Genomic DNA, 27,989 nt, shown 5'->3' with positions numbered 1-27,989 from the left:
TTTTTGATTACTACATGATTCCGTATGTGTTCTAGTTTTGATGTCTTATTCTACAATGTAGAAAATAGTAAAAATAAAATCCCTTGAGCTGGTGTCCAAATTTTGATTAACCACATGACAATCATTTTGAGATATGCAGACTTATTATAAATTAAATTTAAACTCTTCCTCAAATGTGCATATGAAAACTAACTGGCACTCAGATCGGTAGAAATGGTGAGATAAATTGGCATTCCACATGAGGAAGTTTGCTGACTCCTCGTGTAGCCTATTACCGGCCACTTCAGGAGAGTAATAGCAGAATCTCCGAAAGCCAGTAGGAGCCAAGGAGAATGGTCGGGACAGGTTTTGTTTTTTCCGGTTATCTTGATCTCTGGCTCCCTCTTGAGTCATTTGTGTCTTATTTAATAAAACAGTGCGCTTAATGCTTCAGACAAGCTCAATGCATATAGTGGATTTTATTCAAACATATATGGTGTCTGTGTATGAAAAATGACAATCGATTGGTTGAAAGAACATAATAGATCATTAAAATGTTCTACTGCTAACCTGGGGCTTTGTGGTTGTGCCTGGGTATCTGTTGCAAGCACTGATGTTGTCTGTTCTCCTGCAGGTCTTGCTGGCCATGCACGCTAACGTTGAAGATCGGGGCATCAAGGGCGACATCACGCCCCTCATGGCAGCAGCCAGCGGCGGCTACGTAGACATTGTCAAACTGCTCCTGGTACATGGGGCTGACGTCAACGCACAATCCTCCACAGGTAAATACAACAAGTCACATTCACTCAATCCAGACAGTCTCATACCCTGACTACACCGCTCGCGTCGCAAAATAAATGTAGAAATCTATGTTATTCAATTATTGCACCCACACTGCTCTCGCGCGTCAACGAGTGTCTGCGTTGCCAAGGGCTAAAATAGAAGTCCTTTCTATTTCTGACGCAGATCGCGCTGCAAGTCCTGCCTCTCCCATCTCCTCATTGGTTTATAGAAGCAGGTCCCATGTGCCATCTCCTCATTGGTTATACCCATGTGGGTGATTGAAAGACAAACTGTGTTGCCGGTCATCGTGGTAATACTATGAAAGTGTAGATGCGATCACCATAAAAGTTAAAAGATGAAAAAGCCTGGAAGGAGGAGAGATCACTAGAAACGATTCGGTTGACCGTTTTATGTGTGGATTAATTGTCGGAGTAGAGGACCTTCTGTATTTCAGGTAAAATAACTCAATGTTTATATCCCAGGGAAAATTAGCTAGCAACAGCAAGCTAGCTAAATAGGACAAATTAGCTTGCAAGTGCAAGATAACTAGCTAAATTGCCATAAATGTTTAATGCTTTTCGACCTGTCCCCAAATTAATGTAATTGGTTCAGACTTTGTTTTGATATTTTAACCTGTGTGTCGTGATCACGTTTGGTGTAGGGGGACAAAATACATATGCACGAAGGCGCTTGCGCGCAGCCGATTTGGGTTCCATGTCATACTTTCCCACCACATGCAGTTATATACATCTGCTATGAATGTCCACACACACTAACACTCTGTCCTTGTTCTTGTCAGGTAACACAGCGCTGACGTATGCGTGTGCGGGCGGCTTCCTGGACGTGGTGAAGGTGCTGCTGAAGGAAGGTGCCAACATTGAGGACCACAATGAAAATGGCCACACCCCCCTGATGGAGGCGGCCAGCGCGGGACACGTGGAGGTCGCCCGTGTGCTCCTGGAGTACGGTGCTGGAATCAACACACACTCCAACGAGTTCAAGGAAAGTGCTCTTACGCTGGCCTGCTATAAAGGTACGTCCTGGACAATGAACCCTTTACCCATGCATCAGAGCGATCGGGAGTCTTTTTCTAGAAATCCGTGACTGAAGTGATCTAATGTTGTCACATATGTTGAAAAAGTATAAATGTTAAACAGGAATTGTAATTGTAGGGAAGAAGCACCCAAAGCATTGTTCCTCTTGTTCCCACACACAGGGCACCTGGACATGGTGCGCTTCTTGTTAGAGGCTGGGGCCGACCAAGAGCACAAGACAGACGAGATGCACACAGCACTCATGGAGGCTTGTATGGTGAATTGACACATGAACACATTTAGGTTGTGCAGCACTATTAAATTGGACAAGGTGCAGTATGGCTGTGCACGTTGGTGAACCCTGTTGTCTCTGCCTCTCTTCAGGACGGGCATGTGGAGGTGGCGCGGCTGCTGTTGGACAGCGGGGCGCAGGTCAACATGCCTGCTGACTCATTTGAGTCTCCGCTGACGCTGGCGGCCTGTGGGGGGCATGTAGAGCTCGCTGCCCTGCTGATTGAGAGGGGCGCCAACCTGGAGGAGGTTAATGATGAGGGATACACTCCACTCATGGAGGCTGCACGAGAGGGCCACGAGGAGATGGTAGCGCTGCTTTTGGCACAAGGTATGGACTTCTCTCTCTCTTTGACATAAACTAGTGCTTCGGTTTAGAGATTTTTCCCTACTACAGATGTAGGATCTTTATTTGATCACCATTTGTTGCTGAGAATTTTCCAACACTGCAAGAAATGCAGATGAGCTTTGTGATTTACATAAATCCACTGAAAACCCACACTAGCACAGTTATATTAACACTATTGCACTTTTAGGTATCCTTCTTTTGGCCAGCTAATAGCCTAAACACAGATCAAGCAACATTATGGACTTAAACGTTTAAATCCTGTTGCTGTAACAATATACTGAGTGTACAGAACATTAGGAACTCCTGCTCTTTCCATGAAACTGACCAGGTGAATCTATGCTCCATTATTGATGTCACTTGTTAAATCCATTTCCATCACTCTAGATGACAGGTTAAAGAAGGATTTTTAAGCCATGAGACATTTGTAACGTGGATTGTACATGTGTGCCATTGAGGGTGAATGGGCAAGACAAGATTTAAATGCCTTTGAACGGGGTATGGTAGTAGGTGCTAGGCACACTGGTTTGAGTGCTGCGTTTTTCATGCAACGTTGCAGTTTCCAGTGTTTCCTGTGTGTATCAAGAATGGTCCACCACCCAAAGGACATCCAGGCAACTTGACACAACTGTGGAAAGCATAGCAGTCAACATGGGCCAGCATCCCTGTGGAATTCTTTCGACACCTTGTAGAGTCCATGCCCCAACGAATTGAGGCTGTTCTGAGGGCAGAAGGGAGTGTGACTCAAGATTGGGAAGGTGTTCCTAATGTTTTGTGGACTCGGTGTAGGTCAAATTAAGATCCTACATCTGTATATTGTCCGTCCAAGCTTAGTGTTGAGGCAAAATGCAGAAGTCCTCTTTTGGAAATAAAATGAAGGAATGTAATCCGAGTGATATGAGTTTTAAGCTAATTTTCTTACGGAGTTAATGCAAAAGGGACAAGCTGGCTTTTCTAAAACAAATCGAGAAAAAATAATTCTGGGGTCAATATCCAACAGTAGGAATAGATTACTACTCCTTTAAAATTTGTTCCAGGCCAAATCATCTGATGAATCCTTGTCCCTCTGTCTATGTTGTCTCTGTTGTCTGCAGGTGCCAACATCAACGCTCAGACAGAGGAGACCCAGGAGACGGCCCTGACGCTCGCCTGCTGTGGGGGCTTCCTGGAGGTGGCTGACTTCCTCATCAAGGCCGGTGCCGACATCGAGCTGGGCTGCTCCACGCCTCTCATGGAGGCTGCACAAGAGGGACACCTGGAGCTGGTCAAATACCTGCTGGCTGCAGGTGAGCAGAACCTCTCCTAAGAAGGACAGCCTGTCTCTCTCAAACCAAACTCTACCAACCTCATTATTGAAATTGACTTGGCTATAAAAACAATAATTTTCTCAAGGTTTTCTTTATCCTGATCTCACACACAACCCTTAGTGTGTAATTTGACACTTGTGCTCTTGTCTTCAGGCGCAAATGTCCACGCCACCACGGCGACGGGAGACACGGCACTGACGTACGCCTGTGAGAACGGACACACAGATGTGGCTGATGTGCTGCTGCAGACGGGGGCTGACCTGGTGAGACCTCTCTCCGACCCTCTGTCCTGCCCTCATCTATGGGAACACAGTACATGTCAATACATAGCGTTTGCATAAGTGTGGGTGTGCTTCCCGAATGGCGTCCTAAAATATTCCCTTCATAGGAAATGCATTTGGGATGCAGCCAGGGTGTTTTTTAGATGCTGTATACATTGCTGCTTGAATAGGCTCATGTGTTTCTGTGTGCCCACTTGACTCACTTCTGTCTTTCTGTTTGTCTTGCAGGAACATGAATCAGAGGGGGGCAGGACCCCTCTGATGAAAGCAGCCAGAGCGGGACACCTGTGTACTGTACAGTTCCTAATCAGCAAAGGTGTGCCTCTGCCTCCTCCCTGTATAACAACCACACACAACCACACATTTGAACTTGAGCTGCAGACAGACACAACGATACATTCGTCTTAACACGTCGTAGTGTTGCTACTTTTTGCAGGTGTGCTTAGGTTGACCCTGCCCTTTGTCTCCCTCCCTCCACCAGGTGCTAATGTTAACAGGGCGACGGCCAACAATGATCACACTGTGGTGTCTCTGTCCTGCGCTGGGGGTCACCTGGCCGTGGTGGAGCTGCTGCTAGCCCACGGGGCCGACCCCACACACAGACTGAAGGTGAGTTCGCCTGTCCCAAGCTCCTGGGCGGAAAGGTCTCAGGAGAGAAATCTAATGTTAAGAATGCTGCACTGCAAGCATTATAATGGACTCCTGTAAAGACAAACCTTTCTGTTACTCCTATGAACACAATTGTTTCTTTATCTTTTTTAGTTGTCTTGAGATAAATTGTAACTTCACCCAAGAACCTGAGACTAATGGTAACGTGTGTTTTGTACATTTTTCACATAGGATGGCTCCACCATGCTGATTGAAGCTGCTAAGGGTGGACACACCATCGTGGTGTCCTACCTCCTCGACTACCCCAACAACATCCTGTCGGTCCCCACGCCTGACATGTCTCAGCTCACACCCACCTCCCATGACACCTCTCAGGTAGACTGCTGACTTGCCTGTAGACAAACATCTACTATTACAAACATGTTATTTGTCTGGATGACGTGTTGATACCAAATTATACTTTTATGTTATCTTACACTTTACCTTACCCAAACAGGCTCCACGAGTTCCATTCCAAGCCCTGGCCATGGTGGTGCCTCCTCAAGAGCCAGACAGGGTCCCCTCTAACATCACAACGCCTCCACCTGTCATCACAAAAGGTCAGTTCATACAATGTGCGTTAACAACAAATACGTGTCTAACTTTGTTAATTCCCTGGCCAAGAAGCCCACTAGACACCAGTTGACTGCACAAGGCATCAAAATGTTACAGGTAATGATTACTGTAATACTGAATGGTACAACCTCGTAGCTAACTGGTTCTGTTCTCCTGTGCGGTTGTCTCAGGCAGCTCCAAGCAGAGGCTGAGCCCCCACCTGGGTAGCCCCGTCGCTGCAGGCAGTCCAGATGCAGATCTGCTGCCCCCCTTCCACCCATACCAGCCCCTGGAATGCATTGTGGAGGAGACGGAGGGCAAGCTGAACGAGCTGGGCCAGAGGATCTCTGCCATAGAGAAGGCCCAGCTGCAGTCTCTAGAGCTGATCCAGGGAGAGCCGCTCACCAAAGACAAGATCGAGGAGCTGAAGAAGAGCCGCGAGGAGCAGGTGCAGAAGAAGAAGAAGATCCTCAAGGAGCTGCAGAAGGTGGAGCGCCAGCTGCAGCTCAAGACGCAGCAGCAGTTCACCAAAGAGTACCTGGAGGCCAAAGGCCTGAAGGACGACCCGGGTCAGCCGGGTCAGGTGGCAGGGGTGGAGAAGCTCGGCACCCCCCTGCCAATGCAGGCTGAACAGCCGGGCTTCAACACCGAGGGGGACGGGGAGTTCAACCACCACCACGATGGGCAGCTCCACCCCGCCGATGAGGAACAGGAGGATGACGATGATGATGAAGATGATGAGGACGAGGAGGATGAAGAGGTGGACTACGCCAAGCTGCCCCAGGTGGACACCATCCTGTACAGAGAGGCCCAACAGCCCCCGCCAACCTCTCCTCCTCAGACCCAAGGCCTGCAGGCCAGCTTCGTACCCGTCCAGTCCCTGGCCACCCAGCAATCCACAGACTTCAGCACAGCAGACTACCTCGACAGCCCTGACCTGCAGAGGGCGATGGTGAGCCAGCAGCAGATGCTGGGGCAGCATTTGACAGGCCTGGGACCGGGCCTTCTCACCCAGGCCCCTGACGGACTCATGGTAGCCACACCCGCACAGACGCTCACAGACACGTTGGACGATATCATGGCAGGTGTGTGAGCAGTTACTGTAGACTCTGGTTCATCTCTTTCCTTAGTTCTTCTAATAACTATAAATAGTGACAGTGTTCCCTCCCCCATCCATTTCCTTAATACTCAACATAGTTTCAGTACATTTTAAACAGAATTCACAAATGGTCTTGATCCTTAAATTCTGTGATACAATTTGGTTATAATTTGAAAGTTTTGTCTTATTAAAACCTCTTCAGACTACAGTGCCTGAAATCAGGCACTAGAATTACTGATATTATGTTTATATTATGGGGAGTGCTTACGCCTCGATCACACCGATAGCTTTATTGCATTTTGGTACACCAGAAGTACATCCATTTCCAATGGAAATTTGCGTTTGCTTTGCAGCATTGTGTTGCAGAGGCAGTTGCAGTGCGTTGTGTGGTGCATATGTTGGATTTATTGAACGTATCCGTGAAACTGTACACGTTGGCGGCCTGACAGAAATGTTAGCAAAAGGTGAATGTCTAACGTTTGTTGCACACATATCCAGATGATGCTGCATACCATTTTGCGCAATGACACTGTAGATGTGAACAAGGCATCAGAAAATTCTGGTACATCGCAGAGCGATATGAGAGCGCTCGTTGCATTCGTCTCGAGCACACAAATCTGTATATATAACTTGTATAGTTCTACGATAAAGAATGAAACCTACAGACTTCCTTAAACCTAAAATAGGTACAGAAGTCATTTTGTGTGGAAATCAAAAGTTTCGTTACGTCGGAGGTGAACACAAAACATATGTTCAGAACGAAGAAAAATCCCTTTTCACTGTGCTTTTCCCGTTGTTAAGGAAGACGCATGCTGTTTAAATGTCCAAAATGTTAAGATGTTCACAAATGTAGCACATTTTGAATATCACTAATGTCTTGATATGTTTGGTGAAGTAATAAAGAAGGTGAAATCTTTTGGGTAGGTGTTTCTAAAAGTAATTGTAACCATATATGGACATATAAAGTATAAAAAGGCTTATTCATTCACATGTCATGGAGGGGGGTGGACACTACAACATTATTGAAAATATTTCCCTCTTGCTACCATAGCAAAACAGTACAAAGGGGCTGTCAGCTCGAGAGGTTTTAACAACTCTCTCCCTCAGCAGCAGTGAGCAGCAGAGTGCCTATGTTGAACACGACAACCTCGCCCACACCCACAGCACAGACGCCGATCGACGCAGATTCCCCACCCTCCATGCTCCCCCTCTACCCCTCTGTGGACATCGACGCACACGTACGTCACACCACTTATCTAATAATACACTGTGATAATACACACTGCTTAAGCTAATAGTAGTAATACGTGTTGTTTCTGATCAGGAAAATAACGCTGACTGTATCTCTTCTCAGACGGAGAGCAATCATGACACCGCTCTGACGCTGGCCTGTGCAGGCGGCCATGAGGAGCTGGTGTCGGTGCTCATCGCTCGCGGGGCTAACATCGAGCACCGGGATAAGAAAGGTACACACTCCATACTTTTGTCTTTTATATGTTAGTTGTAGCTTTAGTTTTGTAAATGTGTCAATTTTAAGAGAACTTGATCATTTGTCTGTGGGAGTCCATATCTGTGTATGATGTTGGAGAGTAATCTAAGTGTCTGTCCCTCTGTCTGTCCCTAGGTTTCACCCCTCTGATCCTGTCTGCTACAGCGGGTCATGTTGGCGTGGTGGAGATCCTGCTGGATAAAGGAGGGGACATCGAAGCCCAGTCAGAGAGAACCAAAGACACACCTCTCTCCCTGGCCTGCTCTGGAGGAAGACAAGAGGTGCTGCTCTGCATTCAACACCACATCAGTGACTTGTTATAGGATCAGAGACCAAGTAAAATGGCTGAACTATGGGCTCTTAACTGGCCCAAACTGCTGGTTGCTAAACTAATACAAGGGAGCTGCTGGATGAAATCAAGTTCAGAAGTGTTCAGTAGTGTGATCAGAACTGGCATCTCTCAGACCATAGACAGCCCGATTTGAACCACCCCATAGAGAAACAACAGTCCGGACAACCAGACACCAACTTCCTGTCTGGACCAGTTTAACACGCCATACATTTAGAAAAACAATGTGTTCTGTGGATTGAATAACTTGTGGTCCATTCCTTCCAGGTGGTAGAGCTGTTGCTGCTGCGTGGGGCCAACAAGGAGCACCGTAACGTTTCAGACTACACTCCTCTCAGCCTAGCCGCCTCAGGAGGCTACGTCAACATAATCAAGATCCTCCTCAACGCTGGTGCTGAAATCAACTCCAGGTAACCACAACCAGCCCTCCCTGCCACAGTTTGTTTCCATGTGCAGGCTGCACCTCTGCCTTCATCCCAATCTCAAAGTGGAACGGACAGGATTTTAGCAACATGAAATCTTATTAAATCAGTTGAAATACACCCCCAGGAAGAATATGACACCTTTCCTTTACATTTTATGACAAGCAAGCACTTAAATGGTCATTTTCATGTTTTTATAAATTCATAGAATGTTTGGGAATGACATATAGAAAGGCATTTGTTAGCCGTCGTGCGTTTGGACAATTAATAGACACTGCAGTAAATAAAACCGGAAAACTGTCCAGGTCCGGATTCTACGCACACTGGTGCGCCATAGCCAATCAGAGCTACTGTAGGCCTATATGCAAATAAGCCATTTGCCACATAGGCCTGCCGTCATTCACTTAGAACTGGACTGTGTGTTTACAGGCAGTAACAATAGCGTGACTTTAGATCTTTAGAACACATTCACTAAAAGCCACAAAGACCAGAATGGATTTCTGCAAATATGTAACTAACATGAGAGTTTGACATTTTGGAACTTCACAATCTTATTGATCAAACAACCATGAAAAGGTAGGCTCTCTTTCCCTCATTGGCCTTTGCACATCAACAACAAGATCAACAACTAATGCTAGCCAGAGCAAGATGAGCTAAAATCTAACATTCGATAAACCCTCAACTTTTTCACCTAGATGTCTGTCAAAATTGCGCTCATAAATAATGGGTAATAGTAGCCTGCTCGTCCTTCTGTAGCTTGCCTGTCATTGCATGCTTGTCCCAACCTATGTTTTGACAAATGAATGTGAACTTGCCTGCCTGCCCGCATGTTTGATCAATGGCAAATATATTTGATTGACAACTAAGAGATATGCTAACTGTGAATAAGTCGTTCAAGTTCAGTATAGCTAGCTAGCTATCAAAGTGATTCACATTTCTTGCTAGCTAACCAAATGACACCTGCAGCATCTCTAGCTGTAGCCACCGAAAAATTATATGGGGGGAGAAGACGGTCACTCATCCACTCCTCCAATGACATGGCATCCTCCCAGCACCTAGCTAGCTAGCGTTAGGTGCCGTGTTTTTAGCTAGCTATATAAATAGATACGCTAGCCCAGGGGTGTCAAACTCAATCAGTGCACGGACTATATTGAAAAAACACAATTTCGTGAGCCAGACATAGCCTATTTGATTTTGCAAAACAATTTGCGTGCAACTGCGACCCAAACTAGCCATTTGTTTTATTCGAAAAAACATGGCCCTTTTATTAATGTCTGCTGATGTACATAGGATGCTGTATATAGCATTTTAACATATTAAAACAAGATAAATATTTGTCCTGCCTTTGCTACTATACTTGCAGATGTGCATAATATGCTGCAACCCTAATTAAGAAATATTTAACTCCAAATAACAAAATTGTAGCTATAGGTTGTTGTAACATTTAAACTTAACATATATACACTTCCCATTCAAAAGTTGGGGTCATTTAGAAATGTCCTTGTTTTTGAAAGAAAAGCACTTCATTTTTAAAATAACATCAAATTGATCAGAAATACAGCGTAGACATTAATGTTGTAAATGACTATTGTAGCTGGAAATGGCAGATTTTTAATGGAATATTTGATCATTAGAAAACCCCTTTGCAATTATGTTAGCACAGCCGAAAACTGTTGTTCTTATTAAAGAAGCAATAAAACTGGCCTTCTTTAGACTAGTTGAGTATCTGGAGCATCAGCATTTGTGGGTTCGATTACAGGCTCAAATGGCCAGAAACAAAACTTAATTCTGAAACTCGTCAGCCTATTCTTGTTCTGAGTAATGAAGGCTATTCCATGTGAGAAATTGACAAACTGAAGATCTCGTACAACGCTGTGTACTACTCCCTTCACAGAACAGCGTAAACTGTCTCTAACCAGAATAGAAAGAGGAGTGGGAGGCCCCGGTGCACAACTGAGCAAGAGGTCAAGTACATTAGTGTCTAGTTTGAGAAACAGATGCCTCACAAGTCCTCAACTGGCAGCTTCATTAAATAGTACCCGCAAAACACCAGTCTCAACATCAACAGTGAAGAGGTGACTCCGGGATGCTGGCCTAAGTGACCCCAAACTTTTGAACGGTAGTGTGTGTTATATTTATTTATATATTTATATTTATATTGCACTGAATGAATTACTGGTGCGGTTGTATGCTGCATTGCTATATGGCGCACGCAAAATATAGCTATCGTAGTTGACTAGCCAACCTAGACTACCGGTACTGCTCAAATGTTGCTGTAATAGGCCTAAATGTTTCTCTTTTGCATGGTGTTTTGTTGCAGATTTCGTTTTTTTGGTTATTGTCAAGTTTTAAAAACCGAAGCCAGACTGCATCATTTTAGTAGACTTGCTCGGACTGTCCCTCCGCTGCTCGTTGTAAACGGGACACACGAAAGCAGCGCAATTGATGTTGAATTCACTGATGCGAGCGCATCTGGCTGTAATTTCATAAAGTAGATGACTCAACTGTTGATTCATTTATACTCGCTTTTGTCTCCTATTCGGCCCACGGGCCTTGTTTGACACGTGCGCTAGCCTATTAGTCACCATATGACCGACTTGTGATCTTTGCCCTTGCTAGTTTGATTGTATTGACATTCCCAGGCTTAGTCTGTTTTTGTTCTAAATATTCAGTCATTGAAACAGTGCATCCCGAAAGGATTGTGGCAGCAAACAATGTTCCAGACCAGTTGTGATTTACAAGCTGATAAATCTTTTTCGACTACCAAGAAATGTATTGGTGAATTATATGAATCATGCATTGAACTGCGTCCATCTATTCTGCTCACAAAGCCTTATTGTACGTCATGTAATTTTGTCAAAAGTAACCTATTTTTAAAACCTCTTAAAGGTGGTTTTGAAGCATATTTTTGACTGATATTATGATTGTTTGTTTCATATCTGCAAAGTAGTTAAAACACTGTCAGTTCCACTTGAACTGTTTGTGTTATCAGCCCTTATCCCTTGCTTTCCCTGCTCCCTGTCTGTTTCTCTCTCATTGTGTATCTGTTTCCTTCAGGACTGGGAGTAAGCTCGGTATCTCTCCTCTGATGCTGGCGGCCATGAACGGCCACGTCCCTGCGGTCAAGCTGCTGTTGGACATGGGCTCGGACATCAACGCTCAGATTGAGACCAACCGCAACACGGCACTGACCCTGGCCTGCTTCCAGGGACGGGCGGAGGTTGTCAGTCTGCTGCTGGACCGCAAGGCCAACGTGGAGCACCGCGCCAAGGTGAGAGCAGCTGCTATCGGCTGAGCCTGACATGTCGTTATGTGAGCTGGAGTCAAAGACATTAGGAATGAGGTTTGGTGCCAGACAGTGTGTTGTCTGTTTGGTGGAGTATGCCACTGACTCATACGTTCTCTCTTAGACTGGTCTGACTCCCCTCATGGAGGCTGCGTCGGGTGGCTATGCTGAGGTGGGACGCGTGCTGCTGGACAAGAGTGCTGACGTCAACGCCCCACCTGTCCCCTCCTCCAGAGACACGGCGCTCACCATTGCTGCAGACAAGGGCCACTACAAGTTCTGTGAGCTCCTCATCAACAGGTAATTACTGATACAGTCCTATGGCAACAATATGAGATTGAGCATGACATTTCAGTCAGAATATCACTCTTCTACTCACCCTGTCGTCTTCATCCTCACAGAGGTGCTCACATTGACGTGCGTAATAAGAAGGGGAACACTCCCTTGTGGCTGGCAGCCAACGGTGGGCATTTTGATGTGGTGCAGCTTCTGGTGCAGGCCGGGGCCGATGTCGATGCAGCAGACAACCGCAAGATCACACCGCTCATGGCTGCCTTTCGCAAGGTACAACACTGACCCCCCCCCACCACCACCACACAAATGAAACTATACTGTGATAACACTTGTGTGACATGCTCCTTTATGTATATTTGCTCTGATATAGACTTAGTCGAATATCTCATATCTGACACTTTGGCACTCTAGGACGTGCTCCCCTTTCCTGCACCTAGATATTGACCCTGGTGGTGTGTAAATGGAAGTGTGTGTGTATAAGAATCCTGGGAGGTTGACCTCTGACCTCTTTCTTACAGGGCCATGTCAAGGTGGTGCAGTACCTGGTGAAGGAGGTCAACCAGTTCCCCTCGGACATCGAGTGCATGAGATACATTGCCACCATCGCAGACAAGGTGAGAGAAAACAGACAAGGCAACAAATGAATTGAAAATGAGAAAAAGATAAACATGGGTAAAACACTATGCGCTCTGAAAGTGTGGGCGAACTCCCAACGGCAAAGCTTGTTTTATACTCCTCCTAGGACCTGCTGAAGAAATGTCACCAGTGCATGGAGACCATTGTCAAAGCCAAAGATCAGCAGGCAGCAGAGGCCAACAAGAACGCCAGCATTCTGCTGAAGGAGCTGGACTTGGAGAAGGTGAGTAACTTTTACCTTTTTATCAAACAAAAGCTTTTGCATCCCAAATGCCACCCTATTCCCTATATGGATGATTACACAGAAGTGGTGCTATTTGTAGTCCCACCCCAGAAAATTATATATATATATAAAGAAAGAATAACTGTTGTCTTCAAACTTAGGACGTTTATTTACATCATTATACAGTATGTTCTAATTCAATCCAAAGCTAGAACAAACATATTAAATTAATATAGTACAAAATCATTTTTTCTCACACTTCTATTGAGGTGGCTGTCCCAAACCATGACTCCTAAACTTCATGTTTTAAAGTTAAGCAGGTAATGATTTTAGTCATTCTTGTAACACTATTTCAATAGAACATCTTGACTTTTCTATGATTACATTGAAAGATACTGATATAATTAGTAGTTTTGTTTATTTTTTTAACATCCTAAAAAAAAAAATAGCTGCCCCACCTTTTGATGTCACTGCCGAAACACACACATTAAAATACTGTAGAATGAACGTGCCATACTCCACTCCCCTACAAATATCACCAGGTGGTGTGATTTCACCCTTCTCCAGCAGGGCCACGTGGTGAGTAGTCTGTCTGCAAACATTTTGGAGAAAATTAGTGAGCAAGTTGGTCAATCTTCATTTATTTTTAGGAAGTGTCACTACCGAACATCTAATATATCATCAAATATGTACAATTTTGGGATTAAAATATGTTTTCTGGGATGTACATCTGTCCAAATGAAAGATAGCCAGCTATATGTTAGCTATGGGGATTCTTTAAAGTCCAAAGTTACCTAAATGGTCGCAACTCAAACAATTGACACCATAGAGCTATATAGAGGTCTCACCTTTGTATCTGTGCCATTATGGCAGCGCCAATCTCCATTTGAAAGTTGCATGTGCCATGCTCTACCAACTGAGTTACATTGGACCACCATGTAGGCAGTGGACAAGTGCACACTTCAGGAAAAGTGTAGCATATTGAGATGCATTGAGTCTCCAACCCTCCAAGAGCTTTTTGGCCAAAACATAGACGTCTATAATGTACTGTGCTCTACTGTACTGCACTCACGTTTACTCTACTTAAGTTTCTTACCATTGAACAAAGGGCCCATGGACTCTTGATCTAATGGTCTTGAGACGACTCATGACCACATAAATTACAGTCTTTAAAGACATGCTTGGGAATTTAGGCGACTCCTTAGTATTTCTTTAATCTCCCATTTTAAGGTTTGATGTTTCAATGTGTAGTTCATGTATGCATAATCTTTTTTTTAAATTTTTTTTAATGCATAATCTATGAGCAGAATTGCTGTTTTACCTCAATTAGCCACAAAATCCCCAGTTTAAAAGCAACTGTTTTTCTGGAAGCTGTGCTGCGCCATTTTCCCCTACTTGGGCTTTTGGTTTACAAAGCATAGGCAACCTAATTTGAAGACAACACTGATCATTGGCAGTTCACTCCCAACCCATTTAAATCCCCACCCAGTTGGCTAATTTTAAATGGTGGAAGCCCTCAAGGGCAATATCTATACTAAAACGAGTTATATCCATCTAGAGTCCTCCATTTATCTGAAACTTGACACAGACATCTGTTATCAAAATAAAGGTGGGTAAAGTGATAATTTAAACATTAAACAACATAATTGGAGGTATGAATACTTCAGTCAACAAGTTTCAGATTCATACATTGAACATTTTACAGAGAACAATAGAGATTCTATTTCTCAATGTTATTTACAGGTTTTGAAAATCCTATTAAAAATTCTGTTTTTACTATTTAGTTAATTTGGTATGTAAATGCATGTTCTAAAATGTGTCTAATAGAAGGTTAATCACTCTTGTGCATGGTTCTCTTTATTGCAACTTTTTCACTATGTTTAGGTAGTGATACCTTTAGTGGGGTGGTAAGGAATTAAGGTAAATATGCAATACAAAGAAGGTGTGTGTATTATATGGGCCTTTCTTTAAATAAAGGGGCCAAGGTGTGACAGAGTAAACATAATTTGTTTTTAATATATATTTCAATATGTGTTTGAAGTTACAGGAATAAAAGTATACAGTGGGGGGAAAAAGTATTTGATCCCCTGCTGATTTTGTACATTTGCCCACCGACAAAGAAAGGATCAGTCTATAATTTTAATGGTAGGTTTGTTTGAACAGTGAGAGACAGAATAACAAAATAATCCAGAAAAACACATGTCAAAAATGTTATAAATTCATTTGCATTTTAATGAGGGAAATGAGTATTTGACCCCCTCTCAATCAGAAAGATTTCTGGCTCCCAGGTGTCTTTTATACAGGTAACGAGCTGAGATTAGGAGCACACTCTTAAAGGGAGTGCTCCTAATCTCCGTTTGTTACCTGTATAAAAGACACCTGTCCACAGAAGCAATCAATCAATCAGATTCCAAACTCTCCACCATGGCCAAGACCAAAGAGCTCTTCAAGGATGTCAGGGACAAGATTGTAGACGTACACAAGGCTGGAATGGGCTACAAGACCATCGCCAAGCAGCTTGGTGAGAAGGTGACAACATTTGGTGTGATTATTCGCAAATGGAAGAAACAAAAAAAAACTGTCAATATCCCTCGGCCTGGAGCTCCATGCAAGATCTCACCTCGTGGAGTTGCAATGATCATGAGAACGGTGAGGAATTAGCCCAGAACTACACGGGAGGATCTTGTCAATGATCTCAAGGCAGCTGGGACCATAGTCACTAAGAAAACAATTGGTAACACACTACGCCGTGAAGGACTGAAATCCTGCAGCGCCTGCAAGGTCCCCCTACTCAAGAATACATATACATGCCCGTCTGAAGTTTGCCAATGAACATCTGAATGATTCAGAGGACAACTGGGTGAAAGTGTTGTGGTCAGATGAGACCAAAATTGAGCTCTTTGACATCAACTCAACTTGCCGTGTTTGGAGGAGGAGGAATGCTGCCTATGACCACAAGAACACCATCTCCATGGAGACATGGAAACATGGAGGTGGAAACATTATGCTTTGGGGGTGTTTTTCTGCTAAGGGGACAGGACAACTTCACTGCATCAAAGGGACGATGGATGGGGCCATGTACCATCAAATCTTGGGTGAGAACCTCCTTCCCTCAGCCAGGGCATTGAAAATGGGTCATGGATGGGTATTCCAGCATGACAATGACCCAAAACACACGGCCAAGGCAACAAAGGAGTGGCTCAAGAAGAAGCACATTAAGGTCCTGGAGTGGCCTAGCCAGTCTCCAGACCTTAATCCCACAGAAAATCTGTGGAGGGAGCTGAAGGTTCGAGTTGCCAAACGTCAGCCTCGAAACCTTAATGACTTGGAGAAGATCTGCAAAGAAGAGTGGGACAAAATCCCTCCCGAGATGTGTGCAAACCTGGTGGCCAACTACAAGACACGTCTGACCTCTGTGATTGCCAACACGGGTTTTGCCACCAAGTACTAAGTCATGTTTTGCGGAGGGGTCAAATACTTATTTCCCTTATTAAAATGCAAATCATTTTATAATGTTTTTGACGTATTTTTCTGGATTTTTTTGTTGTTATTCTGTCTCTTACTGTTCAAATAAACCTATTAAAATTATAGACTGATCATTTCTTTGTAAGTGGGCAAACGTACAAAATCAGCAGGGGATCAAATACTTTATTCCCCCACTGTAGATATGCACAATGAGACCAGAAAGCCACCTTGCAACAACAAAACATCTACATGTTACTCAAAATGTCACATGAAACATGGACACCGCATGTTTTGTTGTAGCCAAGTCTATTTGTGCTTTAGTTAATTTCCCGATCATTTATAGCCATGCTAACCATTCAAGAAAGAAAAAAGAAAACAGCAATTCAATATACAGTGGCAAGAAAAAGTATGTGAACCCTTTGGAAGTACCTGGATTTCTGCATAAATTGGTCATACAATTTGATCTGATCTTCATCTTGGTCACAACAATTGACAAACACGGTCTGCTTAAACTAATAACACACACACAATTATACATTTTCACGTCTTTATTGAACACACCATGTAAACATTCACAGTGCAGGATGGGAAAAGTATGTGAACCCTTGGATTTAATAACTGGGTGACCCTCGTTTGGCAGCAATAAGTTCAACCAAACGTTTTCTGTAGTTGCGGATCAGACCTGCACAACGGTCAGGAGGAATTTTGGACCATACCTCTTTACAAAACTGTTTCAGTTCAGCAATATTCTTGGGATGTCTGGCGTGAACTGCTCTCTTTGGGGTCATGCATCTCAATCGGGTTGAGGTCAGGACTCTGAATGGGCCAGTCCAGAAATCATATTTTCTTCTGTTGAAGCCATTCTGATGATTTACTTCTGTGTTTTGGATCGTTGTCCTGTTGCATCACCCAACTTCTGTTGAGCTTCAATTGGTGGACAGATAGCCTTACATTCTCCTGCAAAATGTCTAGATAAACATGGGAATTCATTTTTCCGGCAATGAAAGCAAGCAGTCCAGGCCCTGAGGCAGCAAAGCAGCCCCAAACCATGATGCTCCCTCCACCATACTTTACAGTTGGGATGAGGTTTCTGATGTTGGTTTGCTGTGTCTTTTTTTTCTCCACACATAGTGTGTTCCTTCCAAACAACTCAACTGTATTATCATCTGTAAACAGAATATTTTGCCAGTAGTGCTGTGGAACATCCAGTTGCAGTTTTGCAAACTTCAGACGTGCAGCAATGTTTTTTTGGACAGCAGTGTCTTTTTCCGTGGTGTCCTCCCATGAACACCATTCTTGTTTAGTGTTTTACGTATCGTAGAATCGCCAATAGAGATGTTAGCATGTTTCAGAGATTTCTGTAAGGCTTTAGCTGACACTCTAGGATTCTTCTTAACCTCATTGAGCATTCTGCGCTGTGCTATTGCAGTCATCTTTGCAGGACGGCCACTCCTAGGGAGAGTAGCAACAGTGCTGAACTTTCTCCATTTATAGACAATTTGTCTTACAACTCAAGGCTTTTAAAGATACTTATGTAACCCTTTCCAGCTTTATCCAAGTCAACAATTCATCTTAGGTCTTCTGAGATCTCTTTTGTTCGAGGCATGGCACACATCAGGCAATGCTTCTTGTGAATAGCAAACTCGAATTTAGAGTTTCTTTTAATAGGGCAAGGCAGCTCTAACCAACATCTCCAATCTCATCTAATTGATTGGACTCCGGGTTAGCTGACTGACTCCTCACTCCAATTAGCTATTGGAGAAGCCATTAGCCTCGGGGTTCACATACTTTCCCCAACCTACACTGTGAATGTTTAAATTATGTATTCATTATAGACAAGAAAAACACAATTATTTGTGTTACTAGTTTAAGCACACTGTCTATTGTTGTGACTTAGATGAAGATCAGATCAAATTTGATAACCAATTTATGCAGAAATCCAGGTAATTCCAAAGGGTTCACATACTTTTTCTTGCCATTGTAGTTGATATAATAATACAAAATAATGGGTTATGTCAAGAAAATCATTGATAAAAATAATGAAATTCATTTAATCAATAAACTATTCAAGCAGTGTCTCTTACACTATATATCCTATTACACTGTATACCCTATTTTCACTTGCAGCATGTTCTCTGGATTTATGACATTAGATCTCTTTATCACCACTACCATCAATACTCCTCCAGCACTGTGTGTGTGTGATGCTGTCATCCATCTGGTCTCGGGTATATCTTTCAAAGTTCTGGTATGGAAACAAAGAATTACATGAGGTTATTGAAATTAGTCATTTAATATGAAACAAGATTTACATAATGTAAGCAATGTGTTACTTACCATGCAGACTATGAAGTTTCACCTCCATTGCTCAACATATATTCTCACAAACTCCAATCCCATGGAGTCAATCACAGAAGCAGCTGAGGTTTCTGGTTGCCACTACCCAGTTGTTTTTGATGCAATGCAACTTCGTGCTGCCAGGCACTTGCTTCACACTACGGTGACTTGTGTTTCTTTCAGTGTCCTCACTGGGAATGAAGAACATGGTACAGAGGTAATGGGTACAGGTATCTGGAGATGCTTCCTTTGTCAGATTGTCTTTGCTGTAGTTGTAGAGCTCCTTTGCGTTTTTGATCAGGGCTCGGCCAACCTTCACTGCTGTGGTTGCAAGGCTCTTGATTACTTCACTTTTCCCCATCACTGGCACCTTTACTGTGTCTGGAGCCAGAATAGTTACGTTATATGGGGAAACCAAAATCAGACACAGCATAGCTAACATCAGATATAGTTCCTTGTGATGTGTAGTGTGCACCACAGCTGTCAGAGTATCTGTACAACTTGTTGAGCTTCAGATTTCTTTGGTTTTTCAGGTGATCAATAGCTGCAGTTTGAAATGCATTGACCGCATTGTAGTCATGCTTGAGGTCATCTGATATCATTATACAACTTTCTGTGATGGTCATTGGACATTTTCCACATTTGTAGTACATTACCAAGGGGTGCCGTGTCGCACTCTCTTGGGTACAGTAAGCCCCCTGGGCCTCATACTGATACCTGCAAGTGTAGTTTTCTGCAAAGTCCAGGATGCCCAGTGCTGTGTGTTCTGGGAGGTTGGCTTTCACTTTTACAAGTTGGTTGTTCTGCCAGTCCTTGATAAATACGTGTTTGGAAAAAGCTTGAGCCTCTTGTTCATCAGTAAGCATCTCCATAGATTCACGCTTACAGACCAGTGATGTTTTTTTTTTATGGTTTACTCTTGTTTCCCATCTTGTTACTTTTTTTGTCTGACAATCTCCCATCAGTGTCCTTTTTTTTTGCTGGGGGCAATAAATGGATCTTGTCTATGGACACCAATCCTTGCACTGCCATTTGACACTTAGGATGGTGGAAATCCCCTGTAGTTCTCTCACGCATAGTGACACTGCTGAATGCATGCACACCTTCTATGGTTGATCAATATTTGCTCACCAGGTGGCCATTCATTGTGTAATTTCTGTTTGCTATTTTCACAGTATTCGGAGAGGCAAGCAACCCACATGTTTAGCACTTTTCTGTGGTTTAAGGGTTCTTTTTCTTAATCTGTAAAACACAGAAGCTCCTATTGAGTTACATGGGTTGGCTTTGAGAAGTTCTTGGTACAGCTGAGCAATGGAGCGCTTTAGGACGCTGGCTGCGCTCCCAGTCTTCTTGCTCACCTTTTCCTTATTTGGCACTTTGAGAGAGACTGCCTCATATAATTTTTCCACTGCTGAGACTATAGATTACCTCAATCTATGTCAGTTGTCACCACCCTTTTGAGTCAATCACTGAGTCAAAATCCAAGCCAAGATCTACCTTTCGGACTTAAAAAACATAAGCCTATGCAACATTAACCTATTAAAAACAGTACAGTAGTAATGAGGTTTATGCATTAGCCTGTAGGCCCAAAACATTATCACCACCTATTGATTTAGCTTGAATTGCCCTGCCAATGCATTGTTCTTTTCAGACTGTTTTTTTAAATTGTATTTCAACATTTGATGTAGACTATAATAACCTCTATGGGCTAGGTGGGACGCTTGCGTTTTGTTCGTGCGTTCAAGACACTATCCGAAGGGTAAATAAGGGTCACGCGCCCGACGCGTTTCGTGACAAAAAAAATCTAAATATTCCATTACCGTACTTCGAAGCATGTCAACCGCTGTTTAAAATCAATTTTTATGCCATTTTTCTCGTAAAAAAGCGATAATATTCCGACCGGGAAAGCGTGTTTACGTTCAAAGAGAGAGAAAATAAAAACATCTCGTGCCCTCGTGCACGAGCCCCAGTCTGATGGTCCTCTGACCGGCCACTATCCAAACGCGCTAATGTTTTTCAGCCATGGGCTGCCTCGATATCATTCAGCTTTTTCCCGGGTTCTGAGAGCCTATGGGAGCCGTAGGAAGTGTCACGTTACAGCAAAGATCCTCAGTCTTCAATAAACAGAGCCAAGAAGAACAAGAACTTGTCAGACAGGCCACTTCCTGTAAAGAATCTTCTCAGGTTTTTGCCTGCATATGAGTTCTGTTATACTCACAGACACCATTCAAACAGTTTTAGAAACTTTAGGGTGTTTTCTATCCAAAGCCAATAATTATATGCATATTCTAGTTACTGGGCAGGAGTAGTAACCAGATTAAATCGGGTATGTTTTTTATCCGGCCGTGCAAATACTGCCCCCTATCCCCAACAGGATAATCACACCGGTAATAGACCAGTTGTTGTATTACTTGTGAGTAGGGCTGACCCCAATTAGTCGACTGGTCGTTAGGCTGTTGGTCGTCCAAGGTTGTTTTAGTCGAGCAGAAACAAATATTGTAGAATAATAGTGAAGACATCAAAACTATGAAATAACACATGGAATCATGTAGTAATAAAAAAGTGTTAAACAAATCAAAATTTGAGCTTCTTCAAAGTAGCCATCCTTTGTCTTGACAGCTTTTCACACTCTTGGCAATCTCAATCAGCTTCACCTGGAATGTTTTTCCAACTGTCTTGAAGGAGTTCCCACAGATGCTGAGCAGTTGTTGGCTGCTTTTCCTTCACTCTGTGGTCCAACTCATCCCAAACCATCTCAGTTGGGTTGATGTTGGGGGATTGTAGAGGCCAGGTCATCCGATGCCGCACTCCATCACTCTCCTTGGTAAAATAGGCCTTACACAACCTGGAGGTGTGTTGGGTCATGGGATGGTGTATTGCTGCAGAGTGCTGTGGTAGCCATGCTGTGAGTGAGTGCTATGGTAGACATTCAAGTGTGGCTTGAATGCTAAATAAAACAGTGTCACCAGCAATGCACCATCACACCACCTCCAACATGCTTCACGGTGGGAACCACACATGCAGAGACCTATTCTGTGGCAGTTGGAACAAAAAATCTCAAATTTGGACTCCAGACCAAAGGACAGATTCCCGCTGGTCTAATGTCCGTTGCTTGTGTGTGTGTTGGACCAAGCAAGTCTCTTCCTATTATTGGTATTATTTAGTATCGGTTTCTTTGCAGCAATTCAACGATGAAGGCCTGATTCAAGCAGTCTCCTATGAGCAGTTGATCTTGATGTGTCTGATATTTGAACTCTGAAGCATTTATTTGGGCTGCAATTTCTGAGGCTGGTAACTGTAATGAACTTATCCTCTGCAGCAGAGTTAACTCTGGGTCTTCCGTTCCTGTGGTGGTCCTCATGAGAGCAAGTTTCATCATAGAGCTTGATGGTTTTTGTGACTGCATTTGAAGAAACTTTGAAAGTTCTTGAAATTTTCCAGATTGACTGACCTTCATGTCTTAAAGTAATGATGGGCTGTCGTTTCTCTTTGCTAATTTGAGCTGTTCTTGGTATTTTATCAAATAGGGCTATCTTCTGAATACCTTGTCATAACACAACTGATTGTCTCAAATGCATTAACAGAGAAAGAAATTTCACAAATTAGCAAGGCACACCTGTTAATTGAAATGCATTCCAGGTGACTACCTCATGAAGCTGGTTGAGAGAATGCCAAGAGTGTGCAAAGCTGTCATCAAGGTAAAGTGTGGCTACTTTGAAGAATTTCAAATATATTTTTTGTTCCTCACTTTTTTGGCTACTACATGATTCCATATGTGTTTTTTCATAGTTTTGTCTTCACTATTATTCTACAATGTAGAAAATATTCAATAAAAAATCCCTGGAATGAGTAGATGTGTCCAAACGTTTGACTGGTACTGTATGTATATTTGCACCCATCAAAATGGATTAGTTCACTGAGGAGGCCTAGAATAAAAGCCAATTTATGCTTGATTCAAAAATGTGGTGGGAGGCTCCATATGGAGGGTGTGACGCAATTGCGGAGCCTCCAGAGGCATGCGGAGGCCAAATCGAGCTCTGTACCGCATCGCCATGCGCCTCCCAAATGTTGTAACAATGCGGAGGGCTCTGTATAGCTCCGCATTGACATCAAACTGTTAGCTTTAAGTATCAGACAAGCTCATTGCGTATAGCTGATTTTATTAAAACACACAGGGTGTCTTAATATGAAACAATAAACGTAATTCCCCCCCCCCGACCAATAGATTGAAAGAACAGACGACTTTCGGTCTACCAAGATTTTATTTTAGTTGGGGAGAGCCCAACTTGAGGCACAGCTGAGTGAGCATATGTTTTAATAATTTGCTTTTTTATTTTATTTTACTGGGCTGATGGAGCTTGAATCTGATGGTCAGTCTCAGCGGAGGGAGAGGGCAGCAGACTGAGGGTCTGACTCTTAACATCTCTTCCTTTCCTGCGCTGACTCTGACCAAAAAGGAGCCCAGTCTTCCAGCTGATGGCAACTCGAGTTGCACTGCATTTTCTGCTTCATGCACAAATTAATTTTATTCCTATGACCAGAGAAAGTAAAATATTATTCCTAAATATTAAAAAAGACACAAGCCGCTAATAATAACGCAAGCCTATCGATACACTTTCCTACTCATTCATTGCAGCTGCAGTGCTGGTTGTAGAGCAAGTGGAAGAAGGGAGAACCCACATTTTATGGTTTATTAAAGTGTTGACAGTGCTGAGTAAAAATTTCAACATGAACTCACTAATAAAAACAGCAGTTCTTTGCTGTATTCGTCTCTCTAGTCATGGTTTTCAAACTTTAGAAATGTCAGTATCAAATTTGCTGTAGTTTTCTTTTATGCCTGTTACGTTACTGCTGACACAGTAATCTGAGCCATACGATTGGCCAGTGGTAGGTTTATAGTGCACTTGATTTGCTCTCCCTGGGAAGGCAGAGTTTGTACCTCCAGGCATATAAAATGGTTCACGCATGGCAGCTGAATCGGGTGCGCCAACACCAACAGCACGAGACAAAGAAACAAAACAAAATAGGAACTCAAGGCTTATGGTTCGTTTTTTTTACAGAAATGTTTGCTGATCATCTAGGAATGCCTTGGAGATCAACCAGTGGATCGCGATTGACCGGTTGGTGACCACTGATCTATGTCGACCTCCTGGGTTTTATGTTGTTGCTTGTCTTAAAAGTTTTCTGCTGACCCCAAATCTTTTTGCAAACTGTTTCTATAGTTTTATTTCATATTCATATTCAGTGAACAAGCCAAAGCCTTCCTAGTTGCAGATTGTCTGGACTTTTCATAGGCCTTTGGCTAATTCTTCAACAACTGCCACTTCCAAATTCCCGTCTGTGTTTCTGATCTTCTGACAGAAAATGACTGCCTTCCTCGGTGAGGCCTTGTCAATGAAGTCCACGGTAGCAGTGACATACTGTGTTGCCTGTTTTGGCATACAGGCTTTAGCCTTTTTAAAGTTATTCTTTCTGGCAGATGGAAGCCCAACACCAGCACTGCTGTCAGCAAGGCTCTTTTAGAATGGTCGAGTTGCTTTCTCTGTTATTCTAATTTATCCTCTAGTTCCTTGAGATTAATTATCTTTGCCTCCAATTTCTGTTGTCCTTTCACCTGCTTTGTCTTTTCATTGTCCTGACAATATTTTTCCACATTTAAATTTCTTTCATGCTCCTCTTTTGACCTAGCTGCTCTCTGTTCAAGTTTATTGAAAGCCAGCTTTGCCTTCTTTTTCTATAATTCTGTTCTTGTTACTGTTTTTTCTGCTCATCGGCAGGACAGAGCAGCTACATCTAAGACCGCACTCAACGAGCTATTTAAGGCCATAAGCAAACAAGAAAATGCCCATCAAAAGCGGCGCTCTTAGTGGCTGGTTACTTTAATGCAGGCAAACACATCCATTTTCCCTCATTTCTACCAGCATGTCACGTGCAACCAGAGGGGGGAAAAAAACTCGAGACCACCTTTTACTCCACACACAGAGAAGCATGCAAAGCTCTCCCTCGCCCTCCATTTGTCAAATCTGACCATAATTATATCTTCCTGATTCCCGCTTACAAGCAAAAACTAAAGCAGGAAGTACCAGTTACTTGCTCAATACGGAAGTGGTCAGATGACGTGAATGCTACACTACAGGACTGCTAACACAGACTGGAATATGTTCCGGGATTCATCAAATGGCATTGAGGAGTATACCACCTGTCACCGGCTTCATCAATGTGCATCGACGACGTCGTCCCTACAGTGACTGTACATACATATCCCAACAAGAAGCCATGTATTACAGGCAACATCCGCACCGAGCTAAAGGCTTCAACTGCCGCTTTCAAGGAGCGAGCTGAAGGCTAGAACTGCCGCTATGCCCTCAGACGAACCATCAACCAACCACCATTCTGTGATCACGCTTTCTGTAGCCGATGTTAGTAAGACCTTTAAACAGATCAACATTCACAGAGCCGCAGGGCCAGATGGATTACCAGGACGTGTAATCAAAGTGTGCGCGGACCAACTGGTAAGTGTCTTCACTGACATTTTCAACCTCTCCATGACCATGCCTGTAATACCTACATGTTTGAAACAGACCACCGTAGTCCCTGTCCCAAGAAAGTGAAGTACTCATGTCGGTAGCCATGAAGTGCTTTGAAAGGCTGGTCATGGCTCACACCAACACCATTATGCCAGAAATGCTAGACCCACTCCAATTCGCATACCGCCCCAACAGATCCACAGATGACTCACTCCACACTGCCCTTTCCCACCTGGAGAAAAGGAACACCTATGAGAGAATGCTGTTCATTGACTACAGCTCAGCGTTCAAATACCATAGTACCCACAAAGCTCATCACTAAGCTAAGGACCCTGGGACTAAACTCCTTCCTCTGCAAATGGATCCTGGACTTCCTGACGGGCCGCCCCTAGGTGGTAAGGGTAGGTAACATCTGCCACGGTGATCCTCAGGGGTGCATGCTTAGTCCCCTCCTATACTACCTGTTCACCCATAACTGCGTGGCCAAGGACAACTCCAACACCATCATTAAGTTTGCAGACGACACAACAGTGGTAGGCCTGATCACCGTCAACGATTAGACCACCTTTTAGGGAGGAGGTCAGGCCAGGACAAGAACCTATCCATCAATGTGAGCAAGACAAAGGAGCTGATTTGGACTATAGGAAAAGGATGGCCAATCCGGCTGTCATTAACATCGATGGCTGCAGTGGAGCGGGTCCACATCACCAACAAACTATCATGGTCCAAACACACTGAGACAGTTGTGAAGAGTGCACGACAACGCCTATTCCCCCTCAGGAGATTGAAAAGATATGGCATGGGTCCCCAGTTCCTCAAAGTTCTACAACTACACCATCGAGAGCAACCTGACCAGTTGCATCACAGCATGGTATGGCAACTGCGCGGCATCTGACCGTAAGGCACTACAGATGGTAGTGCGTACGGTCCAGTACATTACTGGGTCCAAGTTTCCTGACATTCAGGACCTATATACTAGGCATGTCAGAGGAAGCCCAAAAAAATGTGTCCGACTCCAGTCACCCAAGTCATAGACTGTTCCCTCTGCTACCGCATGGCAAGCGGTACCAGAGCGCCAAGTCTAGGTCCAAAAGGCTCCTTGACAGCTTCAACCCCAAGCCGTAAGACTGCTGAACAATTAAACAAATGGCCACCCAGTGTATTTTACTTAGTTTTTACACTGCTTTAATTATCTACGGTATGCATAGTCACTTTACAAATTACCTCGACTAACCTGTAACCCCCGCACATTGACTCGGTACCGGTATCTCCTGTATATAGCTCATTATTATGTTCTTGTTACTTTTTAATTTTATTAGTTTATTTGGTAAATATTTTCTTAACCAACAATGCAGTTCAAGAAATAGAGTTAAGGGCTCGTAAGAATTTCCCGGTAAGGTTGTACCTGTTGTATTCTAACATTTTATTTTCTTGACACTCTCTGCTTTTTCTCTCGGCTTTGCTCTCAACTTCCGCATTCTCTGGGAAGCACTGGCATTATATATTTTTTCCGCTGCTGCCGTCTCCCTCTGCTTGAAATGTTCCTCGTTTTTAGCATACTATCAGCAAGGGACATCTCATGTCTATGTTTTGTTTCATCCTTTGACACAATTGACACAAACCATCCTGATTTCATTCTACAAGGTATGCTTTCTTTGCGGTAAACATTTTTTGGGTAAGCTTTTAGAAATGTATGTTTTGTATGCTCATGACACTCATGTTGCGCATGGTGATGGCTCTACGTACATAAGACTGTCACAAGTCAGCTAGTGTTCCACATTACTTTTTCCACATTTTGTGTTACAGCCTGAATTACATAATTTTTTTTGGTCTCTGGCCTGAACATAATACCCCATAATGTCAAAGTGGAATTGTTTTTTTTTAAATATTTTTTGACAAATTTAATGAAAAGCTGAAATGTCTTGAGTCAATAAGTATTCAACCCCTTTGTTATGGCAATTGTAAATAAGTTCAGGAGTAAAAATGTGCTTCACACCCACTCCCGTTGCCTGCTGCACTGCTGCTTGGAATCCACATGGTGATCTGTTCACCGTCTGCCCTGGCTTGTCGCCCTATGTCTTGTACAGGTACCCGCACCACACTACCCCCTCTCTCCCGAGCTTTCGCTCTCCTCCAGCACACAGGCACTGTTGGGGCGATTGACTCTGAACTTACAATGGCTAGCCCCAAGTTGTTATATATTTTTTCTTGTGCATTTTGCTATTTGCCTCATGACTCCTGCATGCTTTGTTGACTATGAACTTTATTATTTACCCAACCATGGGACTCAGACTCTCTATTGGTTACACTGACTTTTGGCCCCCATCCTATTCTAATCACCTCTCGCCGGCTTTGTATTCATGTTACCTGATGAAATTGCTGTACAACATGATCTTGTTGCCATTCTAATGCACATTCAAATGTCATAAATCAGCACTGCAGAGCTCTCCCTGTCCTGTGCCGTGCTTTGATTGTATTACTGTTGATGATATCTGAAAATGTGCATGTACACGCTGGCCCATCTACTGTTGCTAGCCCCAATTCTGACTTGTGCTCTGATATCTGCTTCACTGACTTCTGCTCCCGTAAAAGCCTGGGTTTTCTGCACGTTAACACTAGAAGCTTATTACCTTAAATG

General features: G+C 43.5%; 1 protein-coding gene across 1 annotated transcript in view; it reads left to right on the top strand.

The window, feature by feature from the left end:
* The window catches only part of LOC106567420 (ankyrin repeat and KH domain-containing protein 1-like), a 68,878-nt gene that overhangs the window by 29,495 nt on the left and 11,394 nt on the right, over positions 1 to 27,989 (top strand). The window contains 20 exon segments of the mRNA XM_014136647.2: positions 614 to 761; positions 1,562 to 1,795; positions 1,979 to 2,073; positions 2,181 to 2,418; positions 3,528 to 3,719; positions 3,894 to 4,003; positions 4,250 to 4,337; positions 4,503 to 4,630; positions 4,862 to 5,005; positions 5,127 to 5,229; positions 5,416 to 6,309; positions 7,434 to 7,561; positions 7,678 to 7,789; positions 7,948 to 8,093; positions 8,429 to 8,571; positions 11,641 to 11,854; positions 11,994 to 12,169; positions 12,271 to 12,433; positions 12,682 to 12,777; positions 12,906 to 13,022. Of these exon segments, the coding sequence (XP_013992122.1) occupies positions 614 to 761; positions 1,562 to 1,795; positions 1,979 to 2,073; positions 2,181 to 2,418; positions 3,528 to 3,719; positions 3,894 to 4,003; positions 4,250 to 4,337; positions 4,503 to 4,630; positions 4,862 to 5,005; positions 5,127 to 5,229; positions 5,416 to 6,309; positions 7,434 to 7,561; positions 7,678 to 7,789; positions 7,948 to 8,093; positions 8,429 to 8,571; positions 11,641 to 11,854; positions 11,994 to 12,169; positions 12,271 to 12,433; positions 12,682 to 12,777; positions 12,906 to 13,022 (3,669 nt within the window).

The sequence above is a fragment of the Salmo salar genome, chromosome ssa13, assembly GCF_905237065.1.
Source record: "Salmo salar chromosome ssa13, Ssal_v3.1, whole genome shotgun sequence".
NCBI lineage: Eukaryota > Metazoa > Chordata > Actinopteri > Salmoniformes > Salmonidae > Salmo > Salmo salar.
This window is presented reverse-complemented; position numbering and strand designations above follow the sequence as displayed.